This window comes from Lates calcarifer, linkage group LG1 (genome assembly GCF_001640805.2).
Source record: "Lates calcarifer isolate ASB-BC8 linkage group LG1, TLL_Latcal_v3, whole genome shotgun sequence".
NCBI lineage: Eukaryota > Metazoa > Chordata > Actinopteri > Centropomidae > Lates > Lates calcarifer.
In genome coordinates this window covers 24,040,208-24,065,544 of record NC_066833.1, presented here as the reverse complement: position 1 = coordinate 24,065,544, position 25,337 = coordinate 24,040,208, and the positions used below count along the sequence as shown (strand labels likewise).

Below are 25,337 nucleotides of genomic sequence, written 5' to 3'. Positions count from 1 at the left end.
ACAATGTTCACAGACTTACACTAAGGTGTGATTAGATAATGAGGATTGAATATTGTCATTCAGCATCTCATGATTCCTCTTCTAACCCCATAATGAGACTAAAAAACAATTATAAGGTGATTTTCATCACATTCAGGGGAACCATAGTGTAAACCATGATGTAAACCTAACTGTAATGTAAGCCATATTAGAATGGATTGGTCAATGACTTTAATCCCACCTGAAGCACGTGTATGTGAGTATTCCCCCAGCCTTGTAATAATCACAGCCACAATTGCCTACTCTTTTTTTGCGGAAACCTTAAAAACCTGATGATTCTCGAACAAGTTTTGAAGCATAATGATATCCTGAATCCTAGTGTAAGTCACCATGAATATCAGTACTTGTTTCGTGTCTGTGTATTAAGATTTAGGAGTATGATTTTCATCTCACATCTCTCCCTGCAACATCCCCCTGGGAGGCTTTTGACTTTGTAATGCCGAATGTTCATGTCTTTAACAGACCATATTCTGTAGGTCCAGAGTGATGAGTTTAATTACTGAGGTGCACTGTGAATATTTCATTCCCCACCTCCCCCCTGTAATGTTATTCCCATCTGAATGGGTTTTAAAGTGGGTCTTTATTAGGCAACTTTTTTTGTTGTTGTGTCCTGGTTTTTTCTATTCTTTCCTTTTAAAGAAATACTGATTGGTAATTGCATTATCTAACACATTTCACACATTTTTATTTAATTTTTTTTTTTGCAATAACATTTGTTCTTTTGAGTGTTTATGGCCAGCTGCATCACAAACATGTTACATGTAGCATTTACTATCCAAAATGTGAAAAGTGTTTCAAATGGGAAAGGAGATGGAGAAACTTAATTTGTAGTAATAATCATCTCTGCTGTGCAGTGGTTCATACCCAGACTCCTGTAATGCTGTATATCATCATTATTCCTTCTTGTATAGTAACAAACAAATCAAAGATCATTCTCTGACCATGGTCCTGTGCTGCTCACACTTATGCACTGGCTTTATTCTGTCAAACTGCATGACATTTGAATAATAGGGAACATTATAAGCTGAAATAAATAGTTAAATTGGATCTCCCCTCATCTGTGTGTTCCATTGTTTGCTGATGTGCTTAGCGGACAAAGCAATAAAATGAAGAATTCACTTGGAACCATATCTGATAGAACATACCAATCTCAAAAGAGCTGTGGCTGCACCAGTGGCATACAAGGCTTAGAAGTAGCACCAGTGACAGATGTAAAGTTGCTTTCGCACCAAAGCTGTAATCTGCTGAAATTTTGTTGATCAATGACACTCAACTGAAATATGCCTATTTGCGCTTTGTCAGAGAATGAAATGTGAGGACCAATATCACTGTCATAACTACAGAGCTGAATCAGGACATGTTTAGCCTAGCAAGTAGTATAATGATTTAAGGCAGTTGTGTCGCACATCTACTCTAAGCATTGTACTGGGTGTCTGTTTTGAAAAAATCTAAATTGCAATGAAAACTAAGAGACTTTACATCAGGTTTGGTACAATTATATCAACCCTGTAAGCCTGAGTGTGACAAGATTTAAGAAGTAGGCAAAAAGTTAAAGCACCTCCCTCCTCTAACTCCAAATTGTACTTTTTTACATCACTCTGTGTTGAAGGTTTAACAAAAAAAAAAAAAAAAAAATACAGTAAAGCTTGTAACCCTGGCTACAGGGCCTCTTACAGTTGTGATGAAAGTGGCCGCCGCCTCCTCCATACACTGATTCCACAGCGCTATATTTGGCCTCATTAGAGTAGTGCCAATATCTGATTCCAGTATTATGTCCCGAAACTAGTTTTCTTTCTCTCTTTCATTATCACTATAGCAAGAGAGAATATGGCAGATGGGTTGTTTTGGTCCTGAGTCCCTCTTTGATCATCCTTGGATGCACGCAGATCTACAAAGAATGAGGTTTCTGCAGCTGGCAGCAGAGGGATATTTTAATATCAGGAAGATAGAAAAAAATGTGTAACTATTATTATTTCACAGAAGTGTCTACGGCAGAGCTATCAGTTTGACCCTAAAAAATTAACAGAATCATAATAATAAACATACAAAAAATAATCATGATTTTAAAAAAGCCTGTAACTATAACATGTTATATGACTAAAGCATCTTAGTTTGCATGTGATATTCACACCCTCTGCTTAAATACAAGAAGTATAAAAGTATTCTGTTGCAAGTAAAGGTCCTGCATTGAAAATGTTGAATGAAAGTATGGATGGATGTAAAGTATTATCACAAATGTGCTTAAAGTATTACAAGTAAAAGTACTCAATGCAGTAAAAATGTCCCTTGTGACTGTTACTCTATTACATATTGTATGATGTCATTAGAATTTTATGACTCATGCATGCAATGTAAAACCAAGATTTTACTGTTGCAGTAAAAAAGTGGTACTATTTTGTACGCAGCTGCAACTAATGATTAAATTCATTATGGATTAATGAGCTGATTATTTTCTGATTGTTTGGTTTGTAAAAATTATGAAAATAGTGAGACCTTGCAGTCATAAATGCTACAAACAATTCTCAAAATAGTTGCCAATTTAGGTAGGTGTGCAATGAATAGGACAAACACAGACATAGGCAGGAGTGATGATGATCAATGCGCACCGTCCTTTTAGAAATAAATAAAGGTTAAGTTCACATTCCTTAAAACAATAGTAATGTAACCATATAAACATTGAAACAGGTTTTGCTTGCTTCCTCCAGTGAATCTGCCGTAACAAACTGTAAATAAACCATATGCTGAGGGACATATGGTAGTCTGTTGGGTTATTTAACATCCATAGCACATTCCCATACTTGCCACCTTCCTTAGTCTTATGACAGCATTGAATATGCCACCTCCCATTATGTCATGTATTATGCCCCAAGTTTGTTTATAGTGTGTCCTATTTTGTTCTACTTCTATTCCTATCTCATATACTTGTATATAAGTTGTTGTTTTTGCATACATCTAAGTGGAGCACACAGCCAAGCATCTCACTACATGTTGTGCAGGATTGTGTATAGTAAGTGATGAACAATAATACAACAAAACCTACTACTGAGTTGAGTTCTGTCTCAATTCTTGATATTTCCTTCCCCACAAGACACAACAAAAACCTGCCATGGAATGAAAATATATCAGACTGTGGACAGGAGGGTCATCTGTGCTGGGGAAAAAGACCAAAACTAATTCTGATGCTTCAGATCCTGCAGATTAAAGAGTTTCTGTCCCTTCAGCGGAGTTAACATCTGCTTGGCCATTCAGGCCAGAGAGTGCAGGCACTGATTAATGCACACAGACACACAATACTGAGGCAGCAATCGCTCTAAACAAGCAGATCTTGCCTGCTAAATCATTAATGTAGGAGCCCCAAGGCCATGAAAGACTGCCTTGTCCCTTTAATGTGACTTCTATGTTGAAAAAACAAATGCAACATTAAATCGAAGTGTTCAGGTGATTGGATTGTTCATCCTCCCAACAATCAATCTGTGGCCAATTAGATTTTCTGTTAAAATGTGTTCTGTTATACATCAGTATAACTCATTGTTTTTCATAGGTTTTTTTTTTTGTTTTTATTATTTATAATCATCACTAGAGGACAATCACAATATTCCCAAAACCGCAACCCCGCCCTTTCCCTTCTAAAACAGCAAAAAGAACAAGAAGAAGCATTACAAAATCCATCCTAAGAAGAAAATCAACAGCTGAAAGGAAAACAGAAACAAAGAAATGTACAAGACATCAAGGTCAAATCAATCCATCCCCATAGACTAAACTTTCTATGAGATCTGACATCTCAAAAATATATTTATGTACACACTCTGCTGTATTGTACTGTACAAAATGTGGCAACACTTGACACATTCCCTGTAGACATGCAAACACCTTACTGACACTGTAAAATTGTCCATCTTAGTACAGCCATTTTTATTTCTTTCCACCTTTATTCCCCCCCGCTTGAAATAAGTGTCCAAAATAGGGAAAACGTCTCTTGACTTCAAGAAAGCTCTTAAATCTGGTGGAGATGCACTGAAAAACGGTCTCACAACTTCAAAGAGATATCATCACTTGATTTAAGAAAATTAGGTTAATGGCTTATTAAGATGGAGAACTTTTGCAGTGTGGCCTGAAACTGAAATAACTGTATGGTCAACATCCATTATCTTCATGTAGACTTAAAACTTATTTGTGACCATACAGCTGACATAGTGTTGTAACTGTTTCAGATACTAAACTGACTGCAATGCTGTGTCTCGAGGACCTGAGTTGACATAGGTTAACATGACACTGCTAATGGATGACTACCAATGCCAGCAAGTAATATTACAGTATGTTGAACCTCATAAGGCATTGTACATGTCTACACAAGACCCCTGTACAATAAAGTGTGACCTATAAAGACGGTTTCCATTTAGGGTGGGCGATGGCAGAGGGTTTCAGCAGGAAATTGCACTTATTCAGGATCGGCTTGGTTGTGGTGAACTTGCGTGACTAAACATTTTTTGTAAATGACTGGAGCATTTCCTTGTGCAACAATACAACAATCAAAGGGGAGGTGAGATCAAAAGTGCCCATCTGAGTTCTTTTCTTCCCAAGTGTTACCACAAAGTAGACTAACATGGCAAAATGAGTGAAGCCGAGAAAGGGGGGAAAAAAGAACCATGCACTTGGTTAAGTGTGGATGACAACAGCCCAGAGAGCCTGCACAAGATGGAGGCAGTCTTCCGTGTGCTTTGCCGAGAAACGGAGCGCCCCAAAACTGAAATGACTTTATGCTAGAGGGCTGTTCCTGCCTCAAGTCCCGGCAATGCAAGTGTCACTGTCGTGTCCTTCAGTTATCTTTTCAACACATTTATACACAGTCACACACCAGAGTGCTCTCACTCACTCACTCACACACACACACACACACACACACACATGTGCACGCACGCGCACGCACGCACACAACCACACACATTACTTGAGAGCATCAGAAGCTCTAACCCAGTGTCCATGTCTGGCTAAACACTTGGTCCAAATGCGAAAGGCCTTGACGGATTTTAGCAAAATTCTCTCAAGCTCTGCCAAAGGTCTGACCCTCAAAGCCTGCCGCCTACTCCTCCTCCTCCTCCTCCTCATCGGGCAGCGGTAGTAACTCCTCCTTCAGACACTCCCTGTAGAAGCTGGTCAGTGTGGCATAGAGGTGCTGGCGACTCTGCTGAGACAGGAAATGACCCTCATCTGGGTAGATCTGGTGGGTAAAAGATAAGTAAATTAGTGGACAGAAGTTGTATACATACACGGTTTGCTGTAACCTTTCAAGGAAACATGGTTTAAAATAATTAAAACGATGTCAGTTACAAAGCAAAAACTTAAAATACAAGATTTTAGAGTACACTCTCTGAGCAGCACTGCGTCTTCAGGGCAGTCTGGAAGCTAATGAGTAATGAGACAGGCCAGTTGGACTGGGGCTAGCTAGTTAGCATGCTAACTTTAGTAGAAAACATGGAGACTTTAGAAACCTACACATGATTTTATAAACTACATCCATTTTCCTCTACACAGTATGACTGCTGTAGTTATAGAAAAGCTGTAGTTGTAGAAAAGCACATTAATATGACTTTCCTGTATCATCCGTGAAGTTAATGATATTCAGTGTTCTGTTCTGTAAGGCAAGCCATTGGACACCCCAGCAGAAGACTTTGCCAATATTATCTGGCAAGTCTGACAAAGGGTTTGGCATGATTTAATAAATTTTTACACTTTTCGGCAATTCTACACGTTTACATTATTTTCTATGTGTCTGTTTTACTGGCATTATTCAAAATGTACATTTGCATCACTGGTTTTACAAATGCAGTATAAAGACTTTGCCTTGGTGTTGTTGTGTCTGCTATACACACCTGCATTGAGTAGTTTGCTCCAACTTTCACAAGGTTCTTGACGAGCTCAGCAGTATGCTGAAAGTGGATGTTGGCTGGGAATAAAGAAACAAAATATGTCAGCAAGATTCAGCCTGAATCTTAACCGGGAAAAAGAAAAGACAATCAGATTGTGGCAGGATGGAAATACCCCAACAAATTTGACATGCATGGTTCATCAGTGAATGTTTTCCTCTGGAAATCCCAGCATCAATTTAGATAACCCACTTTTCCTTTTATCTTTTGATTAAAAACCATTTGCCTCATTACCTTCCAGGATTGCATGCTTCTTTGTGCTCAGCAGTGATGCACCACCGATACAGTATTTTCATTCTATCGCAATTTATTTTCTCTTACCATCTGCTGTGCCGTGCACCAGCATCAGTGTCTGTTCCCTAAGTGCTTGAACGTTCTGCAGCACACTGGAAAACTGCGAGGAAATCAGAAATAGCAGGAGATTGATAGATATAGCTAGCATTTAGAGAAGAAATACAAAGATACCAGATATCAGTAAATTAAAGGCACTGTCATAATTTTACATTATATCCTGTGCATGCACGCGGAGACATACACGGACACAGCCATTTAAGCCAATTTTACATTTTCAAGTGATTAAGTGTCTCCCATTGACATTATATTCTGTGCTTGGAATATCACTGTTTGTACATACTGTGAGGAAAAAGATGTGAGATCCAGTCTACAGACAGGAAATGCAAAGCAGCAGTATGCCAAAAGCAGTGAATTACTTGTTCAGGACAGGTTTGTTTTTTGGTTATTCACACTGTGCTTGCAAAAAACTGTTTTGTTCTTCCTCGCTGCCTCTTTACTAGCACTGTGGGAAACACCTTCATGATAGCTGAACATCTTGTCTGTGCGGGAGGCCTGAGAGAGCCAGGCAACCCCCCTTTTTGCAGCAGCTTATAAAAAAGCTCCGGCATGTGATCTAACACACCAGTGCACACAGTTACCAAAGAAAGATGAGTGACAAAGTCCTACGGAGCATGAAAAAACACAAGAAAAGGCAAAGCATCGCTGCCTCTGACTTTGATAGCAGCGACATTCAGTAACTGCGGGAGCTTAACTGTAGGTGTGTCAGTGATGTCGCGCTTTCAAAGATCAACGGCAAACAAGCGCATGGGAGGCAGTAAACACGCACCTGATATCTGCTGTCATCCCGTAATGGCATGCCAAGGTATCTCTCAGAGAACGCGGATGCTGTGCAAATGAAAAGTGATGCATTCTTAACAGTGGCAACAGTAGACAATGCTTCAGCTGCAGAGCTAAGTACCTAAACAAAGTGGAGTTCTTGTCATCTTGAGCCCAAATGAAATGCTTTCAGTGAAAAGAAAATAACACCTTGTGTAGGTGGAAGAGTCCTCTGTGTCATCTTAAGACTGTAAAGGATGTTCTTTACTCTGGTCTATAGACATGGTTTTATATTACTAAAAGCCTGGCTTGCCTCACATTCAACACTTTGTGTCTGAGGTAAACAGTTTATTTACAGGCACACACAATACAATCTTTAATTGTACTCTGCCTCAACACAAACATAGTATCAATTTCTAAATGTAAAGGTTTAACTTATACTTGACATGCCAGATGGAAAGTATCAAGAAGATAACTTGGCTTTATGTGATAGATGATCCAAATGTAAATTCAACATTAGCGCATGGTTTATGGTGGGATTGTGTACTCACCATAGAGTTTCCAGTCCGTCACCGGTGACATTGCACATGCACATTTGAAGAGGCTGTCAGTAGACTTGAGCATCATTAAAGTCATGTAGGCTCCATAACCCTGAGCAAACAAACATCAACACTTCTGTTATTTTCATTGCTAAATCCATAAAGCTTTAAAATGTAATTAAATCAGTGGAGTCATTCACCAGAAATGTAACAGAATAATCACTTGATCACTTCTATGTTAAAACGCTAAAAATGACCTCTTTTAGAGGAATCTGAAAAAAAACATAATAACATAATTACAGCAATTTGTCAAGATGAAAACAAGCATTTTCTAATTTGTGGAAGAAAACAGACAACATTTTCTGTGCATGAATTTTGTGTGATAAAGGTAATGTAATATGCATATCATACATAACATTGACAACTCATTTTACATTTAGTAATACACAAGAGCATCACCTTTCCAAACACTGCTATCCGTGTCCGATCAATATACGGAAATTTCATCATGTATCTGCGAAAAAAAAGAAAGATTAAAATAAAATAAAATCAAAAGCAGCATCAGAACATTTGAAACTATATAATTACTACTCACAGCAGTCAAGATTTTTTTACATTTCTGATTTATTTTAACGTTCATCATTTTCATTGATGGCAATATTTTTTTCATTCTTCTGCTTTCTTGTCTATATTTTCACTGGTAGAGGACAAATCACACAATTCTCAGCTATCGCATCACGGTGGAAGTATGGAGGACAAGTCTGTGCAGAAATCATCTAGTGAGATTGCTCTTACTTTAGTAATATTTGCTGTAGTAATAGTTTAGTCAACCTGGTCCTGAGAACTCAAAGCAATCAAAAACTACACAATTTGAGAGAAAAAAAGTTATTTGCTACAAGTGAATAAGTTATATTTATCCATTGACTCACTCCTCACTCCTGTGAAATCTTTTATATCTCTAGTATCATTTGGCATGTGAAATTAATAACACTGCAATAACAATAACAGTAATCTCAATCATGTAAATTGGAACATAACAATAAGAAAATGGCAGAAAGATTAAAAGAAAATCCATTTCAGAGAGAAGCATTTTCTGTGACTGCGAACTAAATCAATCAAGCTTTGTTCCTCTTCTTTGCACCCAGCAGAAATTAAAAAAAAAGTATGTTTGTAGCTAACAGCTATGATGAAAGCAGCAGCTGGAACCTGTCATAAAACCTGTTTATTCTTAATTACATAACATGTTCATCTTGACCAGCACTATATTGTATAGTCGCTCCAAGACATGCATTTTTGAACTTGGGAGCGGCAGTTGACAAAAGAATCTCATGAAGCCATTTTGGAGCTTTCGACCCATAACACATTATCTCTTTCAGCATTTACAATTGAATTACAAATTTACAAATGAACTACATCTGCTGATGAAGATCATGTAATAAAATCCAACCTTTAGAGAAGCTACCTTGAGACATTATAAAACTTGCCTTAGACAATGAGTCCTATGTCTGTACCACAGCCATGAGCATCCCTAACCATCAGCTCTTAAACAAACTCAAGAAAATGTTATATTTCTGTGTCATAGAAATTCAGGAAATTTTATTCTTTACAATTTTGGAGTTTGATTAAAATTGAGGAATTCTGTAGCTTTAGCTTTCCCCTGAGAACAAACCGTTATACTAGATTTTAATTAGACACATTAGTCCACATATTAGATAAGAGGATGGTTTTTGCTGTTGTTTTAAACAGGATTACATAATATGTTCAAGTTTGTAAAAAGCAGAATGAAACTGAATGAACCAGCATACTCTATGGCTGCAATCTGATCTTGGACATCAACAGTCCCCAGTCTCTGGTGGACCTCGTGCAGGATCCTCTGCCCCTGGAAGCCGCTGCCCCGGCCGTCCAGACGAGCAACGATGATGTTGTCTGAGCTGACCAGAACAGAGTCCCAGCTGAGAGAGAAGTAGTCACTAACAGCCTGACCCCCAGGGGCGCTGTCACTGAACAGAGCAGAACACAGACAAATAAGATAAACTCACTGAATCCTCATTAGTGAAAACAAAAATGATCAACAAGCTTGAGGCAATTTGTAAAAGAGTATATGGTAGAATATATATAATATCACCAGTTTTATCCCCTAAATGTGTTAGCAAGGCATATAAACACTTACTCCTCTCAGTTTTTAACTTTCTTTTCACTGGCTGATTATTCAAATGCAAGTGAAGAGTGAAGACGGTACCTTTGTGGCACCCTGTGACTGATATACCACAGCCTTGGTTACTCTGTTTGCAAATGTTGCTACTTTCAGGCAGATTGTCAAGGAATTGATAACAACTACACGTTAAATTTGCAGATACGCTCTGTCCTCTAATGCTCCTTGGATAAGAGCACTGACCAACAATTGGTCTGCTATGAGATACCATATTTTCATGCCAGAACAAAAAATGTATCACTATGCATTTATGGTATATTATGCAGTATCTAATGTGTCATCACACATGGTACATACACCAGCAACAGTAGTCCATAGTGACGGGAATCAGAAAAGTCTGGTGGGTAAGAGATCTTCAAAGGTAAATCTGTAAAAAGAAATTAAAGAAAAGCTGATGTCCTTGCATCACCCATTCATGTGTGACTTACACTAAATGAACAGAAACCATTACTTTATTCTTACCAAAATGTTCCATCGGAACAGTTCTGAAGTCAGTCAGTTGGATCCTTTTGTACTTCAAGGCTGCCTTCAGCAAAGAGTTGTTCTCAAGAATGTAGTAATCTGTGAAAAAGAGGGCAATGTGTTTAAAGGATGAAAAGAGTCCAACAATTGCTGCCAGTAAGTGTTGCTGTATACAAATGACCAATATCAATATCCGGATTTGTCTTTAGAGCCTGTGATACAATAATATGAGAGAGAAAGTGTTGGTAAAAAGAGTGTTGTGGCAACCATGAACAGCTGCTCTGTCCATGTTGAAGTTACTTTTAATTCTACTTAAAATTATACTCTAATTTTACCTTGCAGAACACAGGAGCTGCAGGAATTCCACTGCTGTGACAAGTTAGTGTTTTTTGTGTTATTGTGTGACTTTCAGTGATGGAAAAAGTATTCAGATCATTGACATCAGTGAACGTAGCACATCAATTATTTATGCCCAATGAGTCCCAGGTTGAAAAATGACCAGAGTTATCCTTTAAAGCAGACCTGGGCATTGCAGAGCCCGCAGGCCACATCCGGCCCCTTGGCCTGCCCGCGTAAGGTCAATGGGAAATCAGTAATCAGACATAAATAAATGTATATCACGCACACAATATGACTACATCGCTCAATATTTATTTTGTACGTCCGCTCATGAGCGTGTGCGTCTGAGCGTGCACACGAACACACCGCACCTCTTAGCTAACAGACGTTTATGTCTCCTCATGCTAGAAAAAGAAAGGGTGATACAGAATGTAGAGTTTTTGTCAAGACAAGGACTTCTAAGTATTTATTTACTAAGGTCAAAGTTAAAGGTAAATTCTTGGTTTGCAAAGGACAGATTGCTGTGTTTTACAATTTGAGGCACCATTACGAGACTAAACACGCCGAGAAATACAAGAACTTTGCCGATGCAGAGCGGGCACAGACATCTGAAGCTTTGCTAGATAAGCTGCAAACACAACAAGGACTTTTTTACCAAGAGTTACACATCCTGAGATGTCAGTCTGATTCACTACTGGCAGAGCACTTGAAGTCAGTATCACTGATGGATTTTTATTCTTCCCTCAAAGAGGAGAACTTTCCACACATGAGGAGACATGTTCAGAAGATGTTGGTTCTCTTTGGATCTACCTACATGTGAACAAACATTCTCAGTGATTAAGTAGCCGCTAAACAAAACCATACAATTTACTAGAGAGATGTAATTCATATTGAACAAAACTGAGTTCATCCTATTGTTCCGGCCCTCCACGCTTGTCTCAGTCTCTAATGTGGCAAAAATTAATTGCCCACCTCTGCTTTAAAGGGTTCAGGGAGCTGAATACGTTTCTGGATTTAATCTCTTTGGTGTTTTAACTGCTGCAAATAAAGGAGAAAATTCTACATAATAAGACAGTGAATTTAAATATTCAGCCAAGGACAATAGCAAGTACAGTTTTTTTAACATAAGTACTAAGTGTTTTCAGCTTTTGAATAAAAAACAGACAGCAACTCACAGATAAGAAATCCTCAAAGCCATAAATAGTTTATCATATGAGACAGGAAACAAAGTCATTTGCAGCACACCTTAATTCAAACCATAGTCATTTGGTCAATGGTACTAATGTTAAACTTGGATGAGCACAAAAAAACACTATCAAAAGGTTCCATCCCTGAAAGGCACAGAGCAGCATGCTTCCTCTGGCCTCAGAAACAGGAGTCCCACTATTTTCTCCACATGTAATAAACAATGACTGTCTGATTTTGTCCATTTTTCCATTCAAGCCATCTCAGAGGCAGCTAAATAAAATGGAATTCATCCAGCATTTCTAATGGAAAACCCCGAATCAATAGACATCTCATTATGAAACCGCCAGAGGCCTTGAGTTCCCAGCTGTGGATGGAGGGCCTATCCAAATAACCCTGGGCAAATTGCTTGCTTTTCTGCAGCACAGCTGTTAACTTTTTTTTTGGAGGGGGGGGGGGGGGAATACTGATAGACATAAAGGCATGGATAAAAAGAATGAACATGTGTGCTTTACAGGTGTGTGTGCTGAGAGTGAATCCAATAATGTGTGCGTATGTGTGTATACTATGGGTGTCCATATGGGAAAGGAAGTTTAAAAAAAACTGGGAAGAAGGAAGAAATCTGGATTTGTTAGCTCCTCTGGTCTTCGTTATTATTTAGGAAATAAATTTTGTTAACCTTTGTGGACCTCAAAACCTAAAAAGTCAAAGAATAAAAACTAAACAATAAAGTCCAAATGTTATAATCCCACTGTAAATACAAGAAACCACTGGAACAAACCACAAAAAAAAATGCAGGCCACTGAGCTGACCCTAATTAACTTTATCATCTTATGGGCCTTAAATATAACACATTCATTAAAGAGCAGTGGAGGTGCTGGTGTGGATTTTGCTACCTTTGGAAAGAGCCAGACTAGCTGTTTCTCCATGTTTCCAGCTGTGCTAAATTAAACTAGCCTGAGACAGCTTTATATTTACTTTACAGATATGTAAATGTAAAGTAAGTTCTCATCTAACTTTCAGTAAGAGAGCAAATAGCAGCAACAATCTTTGGCCACTTCTTCAGATGCTCCTCCAATCTCTTAATAGCATAAGGAACATGTATGATCAGATTGTCCTGTTTAAGGTGTGACACGCCGTGTTCCCACATCATCTGTTTCTCAATCAATCTCAAAGAGAGACAAAGAATTATACCTGTAGCATGCATCTAACTGTCACAGATGCTAGTTGAGTGAAGAGAATAACTGGAAGTCATGCCTGTAATTCACACCAGCCATCGTGGGACTAGGAATAAGGCAGATAAACAAGCACGAAGACCCTAAGACAACAGTGGCTTATTCAGAATGTTGCTGCAAGAGTTCCAACAGGAACTTAAATCTGAAATCTTTACACCGGCCTCAAGCCTCAGACCAAAACACACACTTGACATGCTTGAAAGGATATAAACCTAATTGGTCCCTTAGATGTGTAGGAGGCAGTCAGCTGGCGCAGCCGCACTGAGCTACGCTGCGCACAGATGGAACCAGCTTCCTGACAATGATGATAATGACTCAGTGATGGTCCCTACTGCCTCTCATTTTATTTCTTGTTTAATACTTATATTGATTGCGTTTTCCCCTCACTGTGTTGTTGAAATGTTGTTCTAATCCATTAATTTACCATATGCACATCACTTTGTTTTGCAACTCATGTGATGTGTCCAAGTTACAAATCAGTGTGACCAAAACAGTGACAACCTTAAAGAAAAAGGATATACTGTCATTTCATAAAGATAGGATGTATGAATAAATATAATAAATATACATAAGAAGTGATTATGTTGAATCTCTCATGATAAACTTGATTGTGCAAAGATTAAATTTGCTACTGCCAGCATGTTTTGCTGGACATTACAGTAAATGCAAAATAACAGAATGATTTTTCTCTTCCTGCTTATTATCTTGACCGGTGACTCTGCAGGAGAACAGATTTTTCTTGTTAAAAACTAGGCCACCCTGTAGACAGTGATTAAGATGGTCATCACATACCCCATCTTCCCCACAAGACTAAATAGAATCCTTACTTGAGTTGTTGAGGCTGTGTAAGATCACAGTAGGTGCTCCAGGACCTAAAAGAAAGAAAAAAAAAAAAAGCTTGTAAGTAATTCAAACTCTAGCTTGTTTTTGTATAATTCCAATCGAAGGATTTAAGTATATATGCTGTGTGTACATACATTTATCAATTAGCAAGTGAAATCTATGCTGTCGTTCAAACCAAAACAAAACAATGTGTGACAGATAGCTCCTCTACAGCAGTTAAACAAAAGTGAAGTGTAGGCTGCCACCTTGCTTCCTCAATTTTGCTTGTCACCTTCCCAAACATTCCTGTATCAATTAGGGGTTAAAGATCACACGCAATGCCTTCCTAATAGCTTCAGTTACAGATGAATCACTCCCTTGGTAGCTGCAGAACTGCTCGACAATCACATTCCTCCTGCTCAACTGTTTTTGCGCTAAAACACAAACTGCAGTTCTTACTTTCATCTTTTGTTGGATAGGTTGTATTAGCTTTGACCTTCACTTTCTTGTGTCACACAATGAAATGGTTTCATTATGTGCATGTACCTGCTTGAAAACACAAAATCAATTTGAAGAATTTCATGAGTGGAATTAAAAGGCTTGTGTAGACTCTTGATGAAAACAGGTGTCAGGACAAGCTTGTCAGGGTTACATGAACTTGGCCCTCAGAAGACAATAACCTCTCACCATTATTTTTATTGCTTTTGGGAAAGGGGATAGTATTATTGCCCGATAAATCACCTCGCCAAGGCCCCAAATGCTTCTGAGCATTAAGTGATCTCATCTGCTAAAAATAAATTGAAATCACAAACAATGTGAAAAGTTACCCTCTATTAAATAAGCTACCTAATAATGCTAAAACTAATCATACACAATAGAGTGTCTAATTGTTTTCATTTTATGCCTCTCATTTGGAACTGATGAGAGATAAATTTAACACTGAATAGATGGAGGGTGACAGATTATAATGGGCAAAGCCTGACATCTGCCAGATGATGTTTGCTTGGAAGAAAATGGCTGACTTAATTAGGAAAATCCAAAAAAAAAAAAAACATCTCAGTTCCAAAGGGTGGATTTGAAACTGTTACCTGCTATTATCTGCAGCTGTCTTGTCATATAATTAGGGCCCGAGCAACGAGTTGCGTGGGCCCAACGGGGCCATGCAACGAGTTGCAAGGACCCTCTTGTTTTCGGTCTGTTTATTATTATTATTATTATTATTATTATTATTATTATTATTTTTTTTCTTCTTTTTCCGCCTCTTAGATCGGCTTTTTGAGGGCCTTAACATGCGTGAAAACTTACCAAAATTTGCAGACGCGTCAGGCACGGCGAAAAATTTAATAATTTAGGGGTCTTGAGCATGGGCGTGGTAAAATGCCCTCGGTAGCGCCACCTACATTTTTAAACGGAACAGCCCCTCAAGCCCGTTGCGCCTAAAAATCTGAAAATCTGCACACATATGTAACATCCCATGACGCACCAAAAAGTCTCTTGGAGCCATATTCTAAACCCAACAGAAAGTATTTTTATTTTGACCGGAAGGTGAAAAAATTGTGTGTTTTTGGCCATTTCCAGGGGTCGCTTGAACGCGAACTAGTCCTAGACGCATTATCCCATTGACTTCAAAACTTAATAGTATGTTCTTAAGACATAGACGATGTTAAATTGCGGCAGATTTTGAGTTTTTGTTGAAGGGCGTGGAAGTTATGGCCCCTCAAAGTTCGATTACTCGCCACGAAACAGGAAGTTGCTTTATTTTTGCTATATTTCGGCCATACTTTGTCCAAACTGCATCAAACTTTACAGGATTGTTAATGGTACCTATCTGCACACATCCATATGTCAATATTCATACAATTGTTGTAGCGCCACCTATTTATAGCAGGAAATGACATATTTTATAGTGTGATGTCCAGTTTCTAGACGGGTGACCAGATTCACTTCAAATGTTGTCAGCCCCTCCTTGACAATTTTTGGAAGAAGTCCTCCGAAAATTGTGAGTTTGGGTCGAAGCGTGTGCCGGTTCTGGCCCGTCAAAGTTCGGAAACCCAACTTCCTGTTTGAAACCTCAGATTTTGGGGTAACTTCCTGTTGCGACTCTCTACTTTATCCTACAGATGGAGCCATTGTATTACTCTTTGATGGGTTTTTGGAAGGGGGTCTCTGTGTGTGTGTGTCTGTGTGTGTGTGTTTGAGGGGGGAGGGGAAGAGGAGTTGATTGAGTCTGTGAGAAGCTGCCACAGGGAGGTTACAGTCAGGAGAGCCAAGAGCTGTCACAGATGATGAGCTCTGAAAAATATTATCACAGAAAATAATTAGCATAAAAGCTTTTATTTTAAATTTGTTGCAACAAATTCAGGTTTCTTACAGCATTTTCCTTATTGAAAACTAAATTCTACCTGAAATGTATCAATAAAAATCTTCTTTTGCAGTTAATGTCACCAGTTTATAGTTTAGTTTTAATAGCATTCCCTGTCACTGATGTGCCTTTAATTATCGGTTCTATCAGGGATCATTTATGTGTTTATCTTACGGGGGTGAGCCACCTCACAGGTTGGTTATATTACCTGTTGACCTCAGCTCAGTGAGCTAAGACAATGTTTAATGCAGTGTTTTTTCTGATATGAAAATGGATATTATTCAGCACATCTAACCTCAGCAGGCCCCTCTTCAGAAACTCATATCTGCAGATGTCAAAGCTGGCTCAAACGTTGTCCACAGTCTCATGACATGTTTAACACGAAGCACAGCACGCTGGTTAAGCTCATGGCAAACTGTTACTAACAGCTAAAATGAAAGCTTGTCTGTATGTAGTCTAACTGGTTAGTTTGTCACTAATCTCCAAATTTTGCAAATTGCTATAAACTTCACTCTCTTAAACCAGTAACAGTCTGAGCTGGACTGATAGGGGTCTGTATGGATAAAGATAAAATCCTAATGATACCCATCCCTACAGCTGGTTAGTGGCTTCGCCCTGACTTTAGGCAGATGAGATATTCACTGTTCAAATAACTTCATTATAACCCTTGTTTAAGCATAAATGATTTATATATGCACCCAATAACAGAACTTGCAAAAAAATGCTTTTGCTCAAAGCTCAAAGCTTGTAAACTCAAGTTAAAACTGAGTTTTATCTCCTTTTGGGAGGGGGTATCTGTGTGTGTGTGTGTGTTTGTGTTTGTGTTTGTGTTTGTGTTTGAGGGGGGAGGGGAAGAGGAGTTGATTGAGTCTGTGAGAAGCTGCCACAGAGAGGTTACAGTCAGGAGAGCCAAGAGCTGTCACAGATGATGAGCTCTGAAAAATATTATCACAGAAAATAATTAGCATAAAAGCTTTTATTTAAAATTTTTACATCTCGGAAGTGTGAACTGTTACGCCAGCGTGTGCCCTGTGACCTGCGTTGACCCCGCGGTTGCCGGGGTCCCGCGGTCGCCGCTCCCCCGACGGGCGCCGGGTGCGAGGGCCCGTTCAACGCTGCTCGCAGCTTTAATTAAAAGTTGAGGTTATTTAAGCACAGTGCACTTCAATATGTTCAGATTAGCACATTGTATTATCTTAATGGATCTCATGAAGAAAACCTGAGTGACTTAGACTTTGTGCCACATAAGTGTCACAAATTTGGAATTCATATTCTTTTACTCCACAAACTGAGAGAGTATGGTAAACAACCACAGTACAGTCATATTGGAATTACATTAATCCAAATTAGAAAAGATGATTACTCAAAAGAGTTTTAAACCTTTCCCTTTACAGAGTTAGCAGTGCCCCATTATCACACAGGCTATTTCAAGGACAGAAACCATATGAGAAATACTCCTTACTCTTCCTGTAAAATGTTAACATATTTCTAATGGCTGAATGAATAGGGCATATTTGTCCATAAGTGATGTAGGCTGACTTGCAATCCCCTTGCATCATAAGCTGCATATCACTCTGTTAGCTTGTTGGTTGTTAACAGCAAACAGAGCACAAACATGGGTTTGTGTCTCAAATGGGGAAAAAAAAAAAAAAAACTTTTCTCAAACTTTTAAAAAAGTAAGGTCTAATATATAAATTTTTACTCGGGTGAGGACAGTGTTTGTGGTGGCGGACCATTGTCTACCATTGTATGGCGGCTGGTCTCCCGCACTAAATTGTTACGGTTTTCTAAATCACACCAAATCAGCAAAATCCTTGAGCAATTCTATAAAAATCATTCTTATAATTATATCCTACCCTATTACTCCATTTCACTTGGAAATATGTCACATTATGGAAGCTGAAGACACCATTTGACTGGGAATTTAACAACAGATACTGGAAGAGCCTTAAAGTTGGACAGCAGATGGCCTACCTTTACAGTGGAGGATGATGTGCTGGTTTGTGGGGCTGATGTCAGCATCAAAATACAGGCAGTGAGCTTTATTTAGCTCGCATGTTAAACACCGTCGTGGGAACAGACCCACAGTTTTAACACTGAGGAGAGAAGAAAATAAATTATGGTAAAAAAACAAAAACAAAAGTATGTTGTCACAGCCTGACACAGGTTAAAGCTATTTAATTTAATGTAACAATCAACATTGTAAAAAAAAAATAATTATCACTATGAAGTAAATATTGATTACACAGCATAAAGGCTATAGCATGATTATACCACTATAGAATTAATTTCTGATAATCATTAACAAATAAACCATCATGTGTATACTGTATTTACTTTTAATAATGTGGTTGTTTTCAAACAGAACAGACATAATATGAATAGCAGTTTATTAAGAATGTTTTGTGAGGGATTTGCAAAGATGGTAAGATAAATTATGACAAATGTCAATAAGTAATTTAATTTAATTAAAATAGTATTTGACTGCATATTGGAAACACTATAGCACAACAGCTGTCAACACTTATTGCTGTATAATAACTAAGTGCGAAAGAAACCTGAACAGTTGCCGTCTTCGTGGTGAACCTTCTGTGCTGAGAAAATAACTGTCAAAAGAACAGAAAAACAATCAGGCTAAACTGGCATGCTAAATTAAATAAATCAAACATCAACAAGACTTTGTTTTCTTAGTTAGAGTTTTAGATTTAATAGAAAATGTGCTGCACTTTATAAGAAATGTTGTGTCTTAAGCAGGTTGAACTTACAGGTTGTCAGTGTTCTCATCATAGGCAATGATCTTGGTCACCTCCCAGTTTCCTGATGTCAGATGGCGGACTTCATTCTGATCAGCTCTGAACTGAGAGAAACAAAAAAACATGAGGATGGATTGTTTATTACAATGTAAGTAAGCTCCATCAAATAAATCTCTTTTGCTCCTTTATGTGCAGGTCTCAGCTGTATGTTGTGTATTTGAGACAGTTTTTATCAACAACAGCATTGGTTATTTGATCAAAGGCTTAGGTCTATTTATGTATAATGACTTAAATTATGTGTACGGTTTCTGTATATTGTCAGAAGGTCTGGAAGGAGTAATAGAAGGGACCCAAGTGCAGACAGAAGGCAGGCAGATGCAGAAATAGACAACAGTCAGCTTAAAAATTAACAGAAGAATAACAAAGTACACAGCTCACATCCTGACAAGCTAACAACACAGACAGGATATATCTTCTAAATATCTAAAAGTTGCATCTCTAGTGAGAGACTTATGCAGCCAAGAGTCCTGCTCATACCAACGCTCTCTGAGGAGCGAACGGACCTTGACACAGCACATGTTGGCTAACACTGCTTGCAGCACTGCCAGTCGTGGGAAGCACTGGAGGAGCTACTGTAACATAGTGTAACACTGTGTCTACAGAGGAGCAGCACATTAGCAGAGCTGCAGCAGCGGCTACAGTGCTCTGATGCTCTGTGTCTACATGGGGGGGTGTATAAATATGCTCTTGGTCAGGTTTATTGGTGTATAACATGAGTAAAATGCACGTTACTATGCAACCTGGACTGATGAAAATAGGAGCGTAAGAGGAGCGTGAAATACATGGCTTATGCACTTTCTGTGTAGACACGCTGGTGGTGCTAACAGGTGGTCTCCCTGCGCTGCTAACTCTCTCCCTCTATGCCTCCCTCCACTTTCTCATTTAATTAGTTTCTGGTTCCTCCTCTGAGGTTGTCTGATGATGAAACAGAGCATTTTTATCAGGCTGCTAGCTTAGCAAAGCAAGCATTGTTTGCTATAGTGACACAATTTACTTAAATAAACCTTGTTGCCCAGGCAAATTTGGTCCATAGAGAGTTGCTATGGCAATTGGGTGGGACTTGAATTGTTGCTATTATTTGTCAAAAGCAAAAGCATTGTACTGCACAAAAGTACTGTGACATTCATACACAGCCACAAAACCTGTAGGGCGCTCATGCTGAATGGATGGGTCAGCAATGGCTGTGACTAGGGATGTCACTCAGTGATGAATTATCAGTAAAAATTCAAGTGATTAAAAATATACTAACAAACAATGCAGAAGGTAGGGATGTGCAGTGTAACTGTCAGAAAATGTACTGTAGTTTGTTGTGGTATCTCGACATCTGTCTCATCTGAGCAGGTGTTACTAGCAGATGCACTGACATTAGGTATGATGAATAACACACAATCACTTCCATCACATAGATAAGGGATGCGTATGTAAAATCCATGTCGACTGTGGAGAGATTGGGGTAACCTGTTTCGTGTTTATTTGATAACATTACAAGTACATGTTGAAGGCTACAGCCTGTTTGACAAAGAAAAAAATGTATCGGACTTTGTTTTAGCTGTTAGATCCACTCACTTAGTGCTTAATTGGGAACAGCTGTACACCTGTGTATTTGTGAAATTATCCACTGCAGTGCGTAAATTCATGCAGATGATCGTTAGCGCCGGTCAGGCTGGGATTTTCAGAAAAGCATGTCAGAATGTCTGTGGAGATTCTCAGTCATCCAAGTCATGGTTATCCAATGTTGTATCAAAGGCAACTGGACTTCTGTTCTGAAGAACTGAACTACAGAAGTCTCTTGGAGGAGCAAAACCTCTTCAGGTAACTACAACTAAGTCTAGTTGTCCTTGCTTTAACCCTTACATACTGTTCATATTTTAGTCCCTGAACCAAAATTTGAACTACAGATCTATTTAGAATGTAAAACAGACTATCTGACAGCAATAAATGGAAGATTAATCCTTAAATAATGTTTCAGAGAGGTTAGGTTTTACAACACTCGTTTTTGGAGAAAAACATCCTCTATCACACAATATCAGGTCCTGTTTTACCCAAGACATGAAAACATAACAGCCATAATGATTTAAATATATATATTTTAAAAGTGAAAATGCCAAGAGCATTCTGGAACTGGCATGTATAAGCAGTACAACCGTCCAACACTATTCTCACTGCTATATTATTAAAAAAAAAAGTCCTGATAACTACCATCTATAATTAGCAGTATTAACTCAACATTAATTAACACTTAGAACACAAAACATGAATAATTGCTTATTACAAACTAGTCTGTGCATTCCCAGGCTAGTTTGAGGTGTGAGGTTCTTCCTGGAGGAGCCTGGAAAGGCCCATGTGACTGCCTGCATGCAAAAGCAACACCACCTTCCCCTCACAGCAGCTTCAGCAGCACTGGCAAGGGCAGAGCAGTGATCTGAGCCTGGCCCTGATCAACAAGTTACAAAAAAAGCCAACATAGGGGGACAGAGGAGAAGGAAAACCAACTTTGCTCTGCAAAAAAAGGACAAGTGAAACAAGGACATCTTGCTGCAAATGAGGTAAACACATGTGCAAGTCCCACACACATAAGGTTTCCTACCACTGCTTTGAATGCACAGACTAGTTTGCAATTAGCATTTTTTAATAGATTTTTCTGTTGTGTTTTGCATCATGTTGGAAGATCAGATCAAGTGCCTCTTGCACGGTAAGTCTTGCTGCCATAACTTCAAGTCACTGAGGTTATGGCACTCAGGTAGCTTTATAATACATCTATGTTATAATCTTACGACCCCCCGCCCCACCAACCTCTCTTTTGAGCTCTGTTTTAATCTCAGTTAGCTCAGAACCTCTGCTCCTTATGTGCACCAATATGATCTTTGCTGTGACAGTGTCACGGGCCCCCTTGAACTCTCACAACTGTCCCATAAAAAATACACAAAGACATGGCATGTACAGTTTCACAGTTTCAAGATTCCCTAAAACCACCATCTTCCTTGATCTGACCCACACTGGTGTATCTAAAATCCATCTCAATAGATATGGGTCAAATTTGACCCAGAAGCCAGCCTCGATGTACAAAAATTTGTAGCACCTATACAACAATATAAAATTGTAAAAAAAAAATTTGGATATTGTGGATCACTTTAGGAAAAATTTGACAGGAACAGTATGTAAGGGTTAACTCTTCTTGGGCATGTCAGAATGTATAACATGTCAAACCATGAGGCAGATGGACAACAGCAGCAGAAGATTATGCTGGGTTCCACCCCTGTCAGCCAAGAACAGAAATCTGAGGTGATAGTGGGCACAGGCTCACCAAGACTAGACCACTGAAGACTTGAAACACGTACCCTGGTCTGACGAATCTTGAGTTCCAATGAGGCATGCAGATAGCAGGGTCAGAATTTGGTGTCAAGAGCATGAATCCATGGACCCAACTTACCTTGCGTTAATAGTCCAGGCTGGTGGTGGTGTAATTTTGTGGGGAATGTTTTCTTTAAATAATCTGTAACCCGCAATGCTAATTAGTTATGGTTTGAATAGCACAGCCCATCTGAGTATTGTTGCTGACAGAGTTCATCCCTTTAAGGCCACAGTTTACCATCTTCTTATGGCTACTTGCAGTATGATAAGTGTTCCATGTCGCAAAGCAAAAGTCGTCTCAAACTGGTTTCATGAACATGACAATGAGTTCAGTTATCCCAGTCACCAGATCTGAAGCCAATAGGACACCTTTGGGATGTGGTAGAACAGGAGAGTGGCAGCACAAACGTGCAGCTGACATCTGCAGAAATGACGTGATGCAATCGTGTCAAGAGTGTTTCCAATGTCTGGAATCCATGCCACGAAGAATTGAGGTTATTTTGAGAGAATTAGTATAAAGTACTCAGTGAGTGTGTGTACAACATGCTAAGTCTGATCTAATGTATGTTCTCCAATGAAGCTTGAACGCTGTGCTACATTGTTTGCAATGCTTAATACTTTGGATTTTGTCTGGCCAATCACTGAATAGTGTCAGGCACAAGCAGAAGCCCTACAATTTCAAAGAAAGTCATTATTGTTTGTTCATTGTTCATTATCATGTTGTTTAACTTCTAAATTGAGTAACCCGGTGTCTAGTAAATATGTTTTTGAAATTAATAAACTAATATGTATTGATTTGGAACAGTCAGTGATTAAAATTGGTTTTATTTTCAAAAAAGACCACTATTTCATAAATGGTAAATGACGTAACTTACGATCATTTGTTAACCTGGCTGACTATCGAGGAAGCAAATTGCCCATGCCATCTCAGTCAGTGCAGTTTTTTTTTTTTTTTTTTTTTTTTTTAAACCATGACCACAATCAACCGCTAACCACCAAGCCTCAGTAAGTAGTTCTTTTAACCAACCCAAACCTTAACCATAGAGATGACAGATCCAAAAAATCTCACATGAATAATTTCATTCATTTGGGTTTCATTCATTTCAGTCATTTGGGTGGTAGCACAATGCTTGCTGGTATATTATTATTTGCCTCATATGGCGTCTTTTAATTATAGACACATTTATCAGATCTGACAAATTCATTATATAGTACACAAGCTCAGCCAGTGATCTATTCAAAATCCAAAACTGATGCTGCATGTATTTTAATATTGGGGAAAGTTTCCCCATAAATGTAAGAAAATGTGCAAAAACAGCAAAGACACTATTCAAGGCTCAACAAACCTGCCTTCAACCATGAACTTAAGTCCAGCTTACAATTTGTGGATTTCTTTGTGTGCAGGTGGGAAGGTTTAATATATGTGTTGATGAGAACAAGCTCTATTTATTGGATTTTTATGTCTACATTGGGTGGGAGGAAAGTATTATAAATCAGGTGCCAGGAGTTTCTTGATTATGGCAACACTTCAATTACAGGTTCAACAACAGCATGACAAATAAATGGACTGTACTTATATAGCGCTTTTCTAGTCAAAGCACTTCACATTACAGATCACAATCACCCCATTCACACACACATTCATACAGCACTTGTTCTATACATTAGTGCTTTCTGACACATACACACACATTCGCATACCGATGACACATCGGAGGCAATTTGGGGTTCAGTATCTTGCCCAAGGATACTTCGGCACGCGGACTGGAGGAGCTGGGAATCGAACCACCGACCTTCTTATTGGTGGGCGACTGCTCTACCTCCTGAGCCACAGCCGCTCCACAAATAAGGGCTGCTGTGAGTAATTTTCTCAATTTTTGGAAACTATTTGAGAGCATACACTTGACTGCACATTTAATAAAACAGCTCTATTAAAGCCATGGCAACACACAAGCAACCACATCCCTTGTGAATGACAAACGTGGCTGTACACTGTATCTACAGCAGGTTAGAAATTTGACTCTCACCTGTGTGGTGAACATGGCGATGTGATGAAACTCTCCACGTCCTCCTTGTTTGACCGGAACAGTCAGGAAGAACCTGTTGCCGTCCTTGGAGAATACCGGCTCTTGGTTCTGCAAAAAGCAAAGACGAATCAACTTTATGTAGATGTAAACACAGGACAAAATTTACATTTTTCATGTCAGATATTTATTTGTTGTAAAAAAGTGTGAAGTATGACTGTAAGCATCCTGTTTTCAGTGGTTTCCATTACACAAAAGGTTGATGTCAACCACATTCAAACCACTTTTCCAGCCTGAAAGTGGTAATCTACCGTGGGTACTATTGATTAAAGTAACACTGAATGAGTGAACCCTTTTCTAGGAAGGGAAATGGTTAGATCTCGTGACCAGCAGAGAGAAAATAGCACCATATACTACTACCTGAAACTCGCAGGTACATAGGTAGGATTTAACAAAAAGATCCCATTAGTTGCATGATGGGAAATAGGCGCTTGACACATACACTGGATATTTCTGCATATATTTAGAGCAATCTGTTCCTTGTTAGAACCCAACTTTATTCAAGCGCGGTACCAGTTTGCTGTGGTGCCTCTTTAAGTACAGTATGCAAACGTTTGGGCACAACAAAGCAAAATTCATATTTTGTTGATATTGTGTGAGGTGAAAAACCCTTGCAGCAAGGAAACATTAAAAAAGAACCTTTCTTCAAATGTTAATGGAAAATATTTCTCTACTTTGACTAAGTACAACATTAACACATGTGTTTTACACCCTATGCATTGATAGCAATAACCCAACAACGTAATACATAATAATGTAACTCTGATAGGGGTTACTTTGCTGCATGATGAGTTACTTCAGACACTTAAGATACATTTTGCTAATAATAAAAAAATAACAACATAAAAATGCTAATGTAA

General features: G+C 38.7%; 1 protein-coding gene across 4 annotated transcripts in view; it reads right to left on the bottom strand.

The window, feature by feature from the left end:
- Positions 1–3,936: 3,936 nt before the first annotated feature.
- LOC108901333 (inactive dipeptidyl peptidase 10) overlaps positions 3,937–25,337 on the bottom strand; it is a 231,937-nt gene continuing 210,536 nt past the window's right edge. For all 4 annotated transcript variants that reach the window (XM_051072573.1, XM_051072571.1, XM_018702801.2 and 1 more), the window contains exons 13-26: positions 24,421–24,528; positions 18,995–19,086; positions 18,788–18,835; positions 18,204–18,325; positions 13,873–13,917; positions 10,287–10,385; positions 10,122–10,191; positions 9,418–9,612; positions 8,072–8,126; positions 7,625–7,724; positions 7,084–7,142; positions 6,285–6,357; positions 5,910–5,983; positions 3,937–5,257 (exon numbers count right to left, since the gene is read on the bottom strand). In XM_051072573.1, the coding sequence (XP_050928530.1) occupies positions 5,120–5,257; positions 5,910–5,983; positions 6,285–6,357; positions 7,084–7,142; positions 7,625–7,724; positions 8,072–8,126; positions 9,418–9,612; positions 10,122–10,191; positions 10,287–10,385; positions 13,873–13,917; positions 18,204–18,325; positions 18,788–18,835; positions 18,995–19,086; positions 24,421–24,528 (1,278 nt within the window). In that variant the 3' untranslated portion in view covers positions 3,937–5,119. The remainder of the gene's footprint in view (positions 5,258–5,909; positions 5,984–6,284; positions 6,358–7,083; positions 7,143–7,624; positions 7,725–8,071; positions 8,127–9,417; positions 9,613–10,121; positions 10,192–10,286; positions 10,386–13,872; positions 13,918–18,203; positions 18,326–18,787; positions 18,836–18,994; positions 19,087–24,420; positions 24,529–25,337) is intronic.